The 9330-nt window shown below is 45.3% G+C and overlaps 1 protein-coding gene across 1 annotated transcript; it reads right to left on the bottom strand.

The window, feature by feature from the left end:
* Positions 1 to 516: 516 nt before the first annotated feature.
* LOC309977143 (uncharacterized protein) lies at positions 517 to 6999 on the bottom strand. The gene is made up of 3 exons (XM_082863078.1): positions 6536 to 6999; positions 4880 to 5006; positions 517 to 3494 (listed from the first exon to the last, which is right to left on the bottom strand). Exons 1-3 carry the CDS (start codon positions 6836 to 6838, stop codon positions 2161 to 2163), a joined length of 1764 nt encoding a protein of 587 aa, XP_082719204.1. The 5' UTR covers positions 6839 to 6999; the 3' UTR covers positions 517 to 2160.
* Between the last annotated feature and the right edge of the window lie 2331 nt (positions 7000 to 9330).

Raw genomic sequence — 9330 nt, 5'->3', positions numbered from 1 at the left:
TGATTGATGGTTTCATGGATTTATATAGATATCAAAATTTATCAAATTTTATAGTTTAAATATAGATATTTACTGCATATAATTTATACTTATTAAAACTTTAAAAATATGATTCAACTTAAAATTCTGGATTTCCTACTCTAGAAAATCAGTTTTGGCAACCATACTGACTCAATGGGCAGGTTCAGCACTTGCCTCAGAGGCAGCAAAAATAAGTGAGAAATTTTTGAAGTGGAAACAAAGACTATTTCCACTTCATTCAACAGGGATACTGGATGGGTCAAAAATACCATATCACTAGACTAAGAATCTCTCTTCTCTCTATCCTTGTTTTCCTGTTTGCACAGCAATGGCCTTAGATGAACAGCCCAGAGAAGCCACAGGAATCCACAAAACGTTTTTTTTTTTTTTTTTTTGGTACGCGGGCCTCTCACTGCTGTGGCCTCTCCTGTTGCGGAGCACAGGCTCTGGACGCACAGGCCCAGCGGCCATGGCTCACAGGCCCAGCCACTCCGCAGCATGTGGGATCGTCCTGGACCGGGACATGAACCTGCGTCCCCTGCATCAGCAGGCAGACTCCCAACCACTGCACCACCAGGGAAGCCCCACAAAACGTTTTGATAAGGCCTTCAGCTACACAGGATATACAGTTCTGGACGTCCTGAGAATTTCTGTACCTGCTCATCCTTCACAACCATAGTGACTAAACGTCGTGAGTGACCTTTTAAAAGAGGCACATTCTAACCATTATGTTGTAGTCTCCTCCACTCTCTATTAATCCAGTGTTTCTGTAACAATTATCACTTCCCTGGCCCCTTTAATCTTAATATCATTGATGTTACCCTACAGAATTCAGGACATCAGGGCACATAGCTCTGCTGCAGGACCTGGGGAACAGATTTCCCTCAACAGTGCTGAGCACGATGAAATATCGCCTGTGAACAAGAGAATAAGTTTATGTTGCTCTCAAAAGCACTAAAGGTTGTCACAGCAACCAGAAACAGCCCCCTCCTCAGTTTGAACTCTGAACCTACAAAACATCATGGCATGCCATCTAAAAATTAACACCACAAAGCCCTGCAGTCTTTCCTTGAAGGTTTTGAGCACCAATGCAACCTAGGCCAAAACTGGAGAGGCATATTCTGTCATCATACTGTCCCTGCCGAGGCACACAGTTTGGGATCCTGACCAGAGCAGTTCATCTCAAGGCAACAAACCCAGTTTACAACAAACCACCCCATACAGTGAACAGAACCCCTAAGATTAATGGTGTCTTAAACAATAAGACCTTTATTATTATACAAACAAGAGCAATGGGAGGCAGACTGTTCCCCAGACTAGTGACTTGGAGGCTGGAAAATCACATCACTAGAGTCTCATGAGATCAATAATATTACTGAAAAATGTAGTCCATCTTTTCAAATCACCAACGGAGTCCTCTAGGCCAAAACTGGGTAAGGTCCATGATTTAACTCATAAGGGAGGAAAAAAAACTGGGAAAGACTAAGTGTTCAAGCTACTCATGAATCATCCCGCAAGTGGGAGAGCACTGGGGTTTCCTTCCTAGGTTGGGTGAATGTTGCACACTATGGGCATCTGCCAGGTGGTTAGAGGTGAAATGACTTCTGCTACAGAACTGGCAGTGACATAAATCTGGCAAGGGCCCTGGACAGGTTAAAAAGTGCAATGCAGCTCCCACATACCTGGAATTTAAGTGGATGTTTGGATGTATCTGGTTCAATACAGGCAAATGGCATCTTCATAAGGGATCTCCTCCTGTGTTGTTGCACTGAACAAAGAAATCGTATATACCTGCACATTGAAGGTAGTTCTCCCATTTGAAATCTGTGGTATCCCATGAGGTATGTTCTTCAGCGGAAGGCTTTCTCGCACTCACTGAATTTATAAGTTATAAGGCCTTTCTCCACTGTGAATTCTCTGGAGTGTACTGAGGCTAGACTTTGGCCAAAGGATTTTCCCCATCTGCCATACTCATAAGGCTTTGCTCCAATGTGACACTATGGTGTTTTAGGAGTCTGGAGATGAATTTCCCACATTCAAGTGCACATAAAGCCTTTCTCCAGTATGAACACTCTAGTGGTCACTGAAGTTGGACCTATGGGTAAAGGATTTCCCACATTCACTGCACTCATCAGGCCTTTAACCAGTGTGAACTCTTCGGTGTTTAATGAGGCTGGAGCTATGGCTAAAAGATTTCCCACATTCGCTGCACTCATAAGGCTTTTCTCCAGTGTGAATTCTCCTGTGTTTAATGAGGCTGGAGTTTTGAGTAAAGGATTTCCCACATTCACTACACTCATAAGGCCTTGATCCAGTGTGAACTCTCTGGTGTTTCAAGAGACTGGAGCTGTAAGTAAAGAATTTCCCACATTCGCTGCACTCATAAGGCCTTTCTCCAGTGTGAACTCTCCGATGTTGCAGAAGTGCAGAGCTTTGGCTAAAAGATTTCCCACATTCGCTGCACTTATAAGGCCTTTCTCCACTATGAACTCTATGGTGTTCAATGAGGCTAGAGTTTTGAGTAAAGGATTTTCCGCATTCACTGCACTCATAGGGCCTTGATCCAGAGTGAACTCTCTGGTGTTTTATAAGACTGGAGTGGTAGGTAAAGAATTTCCCACACTCACTGCACTCATAAGGCCTTTCTCCAGTGTGAACACTCCGGTGTTGAAGGAGTGCAGAGCTTTCACTAAAGGATTTCCCACATTCACTACACTCATATGGCCTTTCCCCAGTATGAATTCTCCGATGTTTAATGAGGTTGGATTTGTTGCTAAATAATTTTCCACATTCGTCACACTCATGAGGCCTCGCTCCAGTGTGAACTCTCCGGTGTTGAATGAGGCTAGAGCTTTGCCTAAAGGTTTTCCCACATTCCCCACACTCATAAGGCTTTTCCCCAGTATGAACTCTCCAATGGTCATTGAGGCTGTAGCTTTTGCTAAAAGATTTCCCACATTCGCTGCACATGTAGCATTTTTCTCTAGTGGGGACTCTTCGGTGCTGAAAAAGCATGTGTTTGCAACTAAAGTCTTCAATACATTCTCCAGAGTTATAATGAGTTTTCCCCCTGTGAAAGGCAGCTCCACACTCAGTTCCCCGGTTTGACTTCTCCCTGGTGTATGTGGACTCCCCATGGGAAAGGGACTTCCCTGACACAAAAAATTTGCAGTCTTTCATAAATGAGGCTCTGTCCATGTTGCTTCTGAAGCATTTCTCGCCAATGTTCTGCTTTTGGTGCTGAAGTTTTGCACTGAAATACAACTGCTGCTCCCATGCCCCAATATCGTACAGTTTCTGCCTCTGGTGCTCAGTCAAGTGCAAAATGTCTCCCAAGTCCGGGCCGCATATCTCACAAAAATGGGCCTCTTGGGTGGACACACCTGCCTTGGGAGTACTGACCTGTGACATTCTATTTACAGAAATGCTCTGTTCAGGAGGTGCCTCTTCATCCTCTGCTCCATGCCAACAACCTGAAAGCAAGTAATGCTGGTGAAGTGCACATTGACTTTGGTCAGAGGGGACAGCTACTACAAAAGTGTGTGTAACAAACCTAGGAACCTGTCCATGGGATTGTTTGCAGGAGCAAGGAGTTGGTTCCAGTTGAGGATGGGGCTGCTTAGCACTACTGAGCTATAAAGATCACAGAATGGGAGAGGTCTCATGAGGTGAAGGACACAACCTTGTGGTGGACACAAAAAGAAGAGACAGGGTATGCAATTCCTTCTTCTACAAAGAACTTTGAAAAGGAACTTGTCTGCTGGTGACACATGAACACTGTATAAAAGGGTTGTGCCAAGACCCAAGAAAATACGACTATAGTAGGGCACCTAGTCTTTAAGGACTGTTTAAGAATGTGTGCACACCTCATGAAACAATACATAGGGGGACTTCCCTGGTGGTCCAGTGGTAAAGAATTGCCTTTCAATGCAGGGGACCCAGGTTCTATTCCTGGTCGGGGAACTAAGATACCACATGCCACGGAGCAACGAAGCTCACACGCCACAACTACTGAGCTTGCGCGCCTCAATGAGAGAGAGAAAACCCACACGTCACAACTAGAGAGAAACCCATGTGCTGCCGCAACTAGAGAGAAGCCCGTGCGCCACAATGAAGACCTGACACAGCCAAAAATAAATAAATAAATAAATAAATTTTTTAAAGTTAAAAAAAAAAGAGAATACATAGGGGCCAATGCAGGAAGCACTGCAGTTGGAGTAGTGAGAAAAACGGGTGAGAGAGGAGTCCAGAGATGTGAGGTTAACCTCAGGTTGGAAATTAAGAGTAGCAGTGACAATAGAGATGATGAATTGGCCAAGTGTCAAGAAAGGGGAAGGAAGACAGAAATGAAGTGTGGCCACTGGCATCAAAATTCTGGTCAAACACAGTAAGTTTCTGGCATGATTTGAATACAGCATTGTCATCATGCCCTCTATGTGCTACTATGCAGGACCAGGCTCCCTCTGAGTCATCTTGCTTGATTCATATACATACTGTGAACCTCTGTGGGCTCTCCAACCCAATCCCACTCCCTCACTGATCAAATACATGGCACCTTGATGATACAAGAAGCAAGGGATTCGATATCCTATGATAACCATAATGGAAAATAAAGAATTTTTTAAAAAGAATAATAATAATAAAAGAACTGTTAAGTCAACAGGGAAGATAATGTTGGGCATGCTAAAGGAAGGAGAGGGAAGTGCACAAACCTCAGCCCAACGAACCACAGCACCAACCCAGGGAACTAAGGAAGGAAGCAGTGCCCATGGTCCTGATGTGAGGACAGACTGCTCCTGGGGAAAAAAGGAAGGGCAGAGACTAGTTCAAGGCACAGAGGCAGGTTTGACAGCCTTACCCAAGGAAGTTATAAGTGCCAAGTTCTCCAGCATCACGTTGTGGTACAGGCATCTCTGAGCATCATCAAGGAGATCCCATTCCTCCCAGGAGAAGTACACGGCCACATCCTCAAAGGTCACACTGCCCTGGCAAGATGGAGACAGATGAAACCACAAACAGCCCCTTTCTCAGGGACAACAATCCATGCCCCATGCCCACCCTCCTCCCAAGCTCTCCAACTCAGAGGAGAAACCAGGTCCTGGCACCATTGGTGCCACTGTCTTCAAACGGTCCCATTGATCACTGGAACCAGCCATCAACAAGAGGTATGTTGGCAAGTAGGTATCTAAGCTGTAGACCTGGCATAGAGGGATCCACACACTCATGCCAGGCTATTCCACTGGTGTGGCCAAGGTCAAAAAAGTCTCAATACCAGGGCCCTGGGGTCATCAAGCATACTCCCTCTTCAAGTACACATAATCCTTGAGACTGGATCCCACAGCCCATGCCTATGGTGGTCACCACCTCACTGTCCCACACCCCAGACTTCCAGACCTGTGTATTTAGCTGCTCACTTAATGCCTCCACTTAATGCTCTAGGAAACATCTCAGAAGCTCCTGATATCTCTGGGGAATATTACTCCTACTACCAACTTCCTCATCTCTGTTGATAGAGCTTCTATTCCCACACCTGCTAAAAAGACAAAACAAACAAACAAACAAAAAAAAACAACCCTAGGAATATCCCTGAGTCCTGTTTTACTCCCTCGTGGTTCACATCAGAAAATATAGTTGTCACTTTTAAAAACACACATCCAGAATCCAATCATACCTCCTAAACCATGACTCTGGTCCACTGACTCTCACCTGGATTATGGCAGTAGCCTCCATACCCATCTTCCTTACTCCTTCCTCTAACCCACAGTCTATACTTCATGCAACAGCCAGATGTAGCCAGTTAAGACGTTGGTAATACTACCTCCCTCCTCTGATCGAAACCTCCCATCAATCACCAACTTCTCAGCAGTCATTCCAGTCCTAATTACTGTCCCCTGATCTTTATTCCCACCTGAAAGAAAGGGAACTTTTCCTTTCCTGGAAATTCCCAGTTAAGTTTTACCTCAAGCATGTGCTACCAGTTTCTAGAATAACTTTTCACACCTGTTTACAATGGTTGCCAGAAACGGAAACACCTTCACATAACCCTGGCCTTAGGGTTTCTCCAGGGCTTCCAGACCCCAAACTGGGGGCACGGCACTTACGAGTCGCAAGAAACCACAATCCAGAGAACATGTGGGTGGAGGTCAGAGACAGTGAGGGAATGGGGCACCCTCCACTTGGCTGTGTTGTTTCCAAAAAGCGCCTCTGCAGCCGTGGGAAACATGGAAAAAGCCAAGTCTTGAGGAATGAGTCTATGGCGGGGTTCGATGGGCTCAGACCTCCCTATACCCCTGCCTGACCCTGAAGACTGGGACTCAGGGTAGCTATTCAACCTCTGTTCCTCAGCGATCGGTTCTCCTTTTAACAGGTGTCCCTCCGCCTGTCACCCTTGCCCACGCCCCACGACCATCCCGGACACCGCGGCCTGGGCTGCAGGCACGTGAGCAAGCGCCCCGCACTCGGGGCTTTAGTCTGGCGCGGTGAGGGCGGTGAGGGCCGGAGGACGAGCGTTTACCTGAGGCAGGTTCCTCAGCGCCGCCGCCGCCATCGGACTCTGTGGGCGGAGCGGGGCCGGGAGAGGCGGGACGCAGGGACGGCGGACCCTCTCCTGGGCCTGGCACGGGGCCACCGGGCGGCGTCGCCGAACTTCAGACCCGCCTCTATGCCGCGGAGACAGCCCCTCCTCTCGGACCTTCTCAATTCCGTCACCTCGAGATGGACCCACAATTCCCAAATCTCTCACACTGGTCAAACAAAACCAAGAGTAGCTAACATGGCCGCTGTGAAAAGGAAGCCAGAAGTTCCGCCCTGACATCATGCGGCCTCCTGTCTCTAAGCGTTCATTGGGTAGCGTTCCTGCCGCTCGATACTGAGCATTCTGGGTAATGTAGTCCCAACAGATCCACACACTGAGGAGACTGGACTTCCTGCTAGAAAGGACTAGCTTTGCCAGGAGGGGAGTTGGGAAAAGATATATCCAGGTGAGCTTCACCCCACCTTTAAAGGTATCATGATCCTATTTTTGCCAAATGCTCTCTGCAACTGATCACCCAAGTGTTTGGAGACATATAATTTCGTACTCGGTGAAGATTGGCATGCTCCCAGAAGCTAAAAATACTATTTCAGGGAATTCCCTGGAGGTCCAGTTGTTAGGACTCTGGCTTTCACTGCTGAGGGCACGGGTTCAATCCCTGGTGGGGAAACTAAAATCCCGCAAGCCGCGGGGCACGGCACGGGGGTGGGGGTGGGGTGGGGGTGGGGTGGGGGTGGGGTGAGGGAGGGTGGGGAAGAGAAATTCAAACAAACAATTTCAGATGCCCCCAAAGGCTACAAAACCAAACGAACATATTTTTATAGAATCAGACACAAAATGTGTTTGTTAGCGGAAGCTAATAAACGTTATCTTATTTCAATTCAAATTCATGCACTCCAAAGCATAAAGTTAGTTTTCCAGTCTATGTACATTTTGTCAGGGGCAAGAGAGAAAATACTCCAGATCGTGTTCTGTCAAGGAAGACAGAGGAAGTATATTGGGCCACCCTCAATCAGGAGTACAAAAATAGATCTAACAGAGCCTCTCCTTGACTAAACTTTAGTCATGCCCCTCTAAGCTTTTTTTCTTTATTTATTTTATTTTATTTTTTATTTTATTAGACCCAGTCTTTGGGCCTTGTCCTCAAGAGCAAGAATTCTGCTAAGTGGGTTTGGCAAGAATTTCCCATCCTAAATGTCTGATAGCCACTGATATCTGATGAAATTTCCTCATCCCTCACCATCACACAGGTAATAACTGATCACACTGACCTACACCTTCTGGAAGAATTGTTTAGGTCAGTTTAGGAAGAATTTCCCTGCTCTCTTAGTAATTTTTTATCCACTGACACCACCGCCCTTCCTCCTTGGCTACAAATCCCAACTTTTTTACAAGCGTCTGAGTAATTTTTCTTTAACAGATCAGTCTGTGGTTTCCAAAGAAAACATCTCTCCTGCCTTTAGAGTCAATTATTCTGTCTAATACATTGAACAACACTTTTAACCATTTAATATCTCTTACTTGATACGCTGACATATATTCAGTTCCTTTTAGGAATCTACCATCAATCTCAAAAAGAGGACAATGAGAAACATGCTACTTTTACTGTACAATGGCTGCAGTGTTCACAGTTGGAGGATGTATACAAAGGGTACTCTTGCCCTGGAGATACTGGGAGTATCTTAAATTTACGATTTCATTGCTGGGAAATGATTATCATTTCTTTTTTGATGCAGGGACTGTTTGCATGAAGAACTGATGTTATCTCAGAAAAATAGTTGTAAAATGCAAATTACAAACAGCTATTCATAATGTCTATGTAGTGATTCAAAGTAGTAGCAGAAATAGTTTTGGTGAAACATCAGTGGATGATGGAAAAAGGTCAGGCCTCAGAGTTTTAGATGTGATGTCTGAGAAGACATAGAATTAAGCTGAGCCTATGACTACATGACTAGAATGGTCACTCTGAAGGTTTTATCTCCAAAATATGACTCTTCTTCATTCTTTTTTTAAATACTACCATTATTCTTTTTTTTTTAATTAATTAATTAATTTTTTGTCTGTGTTAGGTCTTCGTTGCTGTGTGTGGGCTTTCTCTAGTTGCGGTGAGTGGGGGCTAATCTTAGTTGCAGTGTGTGAGCTTCTCATTGCAGTGGCTTCTCTTTGTTTCGGAGCACGGGCTCTAGGAGCATGGGCTTCAGTAGTTGCAGCATGCAGGCTCAGTAGTTGTGGCGCACGGGCCTAGTTGCTCCATGGCATGTGGGGTCTTCCCGGACCAGGGATCAAACCTGTGTCCCCTGCACTGGCAGGTAGATTCTTAACCACTGCGCCACCAGGGAAGTCCTGATTCTTTTATTCTTGAAATTTTTGAGCAATACCAGCATGGAAGGAGAGAGTTAAAGGAGACATTCAGAGTAACCAGAGTTGTAAAAATATACAGGGAAGCTGAGATGTCATATTTAGTCCCTGGTCTCACTAATGATCAATGAGCAAACAGTTGGTTTTAGGTATTTACTGTAGGTACATGGGAGACATTGGGTCATAACAGAGACAAAGAACCCTGAATTCATAGGAATTACATTGTACTCAAGGAAGAAAGACCAGAAACAGAAAAGACTAATTGTATAATATGTTATAATGTGGCAGACAAATTGGGAGAAGAAGGCAAGGTGAGTATCCTGAGAAGTACAGTATGGAGTATAATATTACACAGCACAGAAAGGGAAATATTTTTAATAAGAGGGCCTTTGAGAAAACACTTGAAGGACGTAAGAGAT

The sequence above is a fragment of the Leucopleurus acutus genome (genome assembly GCF_964270905.1).
Source record: "Leucopleurus acutus genome assembly, chromosome: 20".
NCBI classification, from domain to species: Eukaryota; Metazoa; Chordata; class Mammalia; order Artiodactyla; family Delphinidae; genus Leucopleurus; species Leucopleurus acutus.
The sequence above is the reverse complement of the archived record's forward strand: the minus strand, read 5'-3'. Positions and strand labels throughout refer to the sequence as shown.

Excerpts from the sequence above, each read along its gene's own strand:
- LOC309977143 (XM_082863078.1), bottom strand. The coding sequence starts at position 6,838 with ATGATGTCAGGGCGGAACTTCTGGCTTCCTTTTCACAGCGGCCATGTT. Across the intron at positions 5,007-6,535 it reads CGCTGAGGAACCTGCCTCAG|GGCAGTGTGACCTTTGAGGA; the intron begins GTAAACGCTCGT and ends CCATCTTGCCAG. Across the intron at positions 3,495-4,879 it reads GGCACTTATAACTTCCTTGG|GTTGTTGGCATGGAGCAGAG; the intron begins GTAAGGCTGTCA and ends ACTTGCTTTCAG.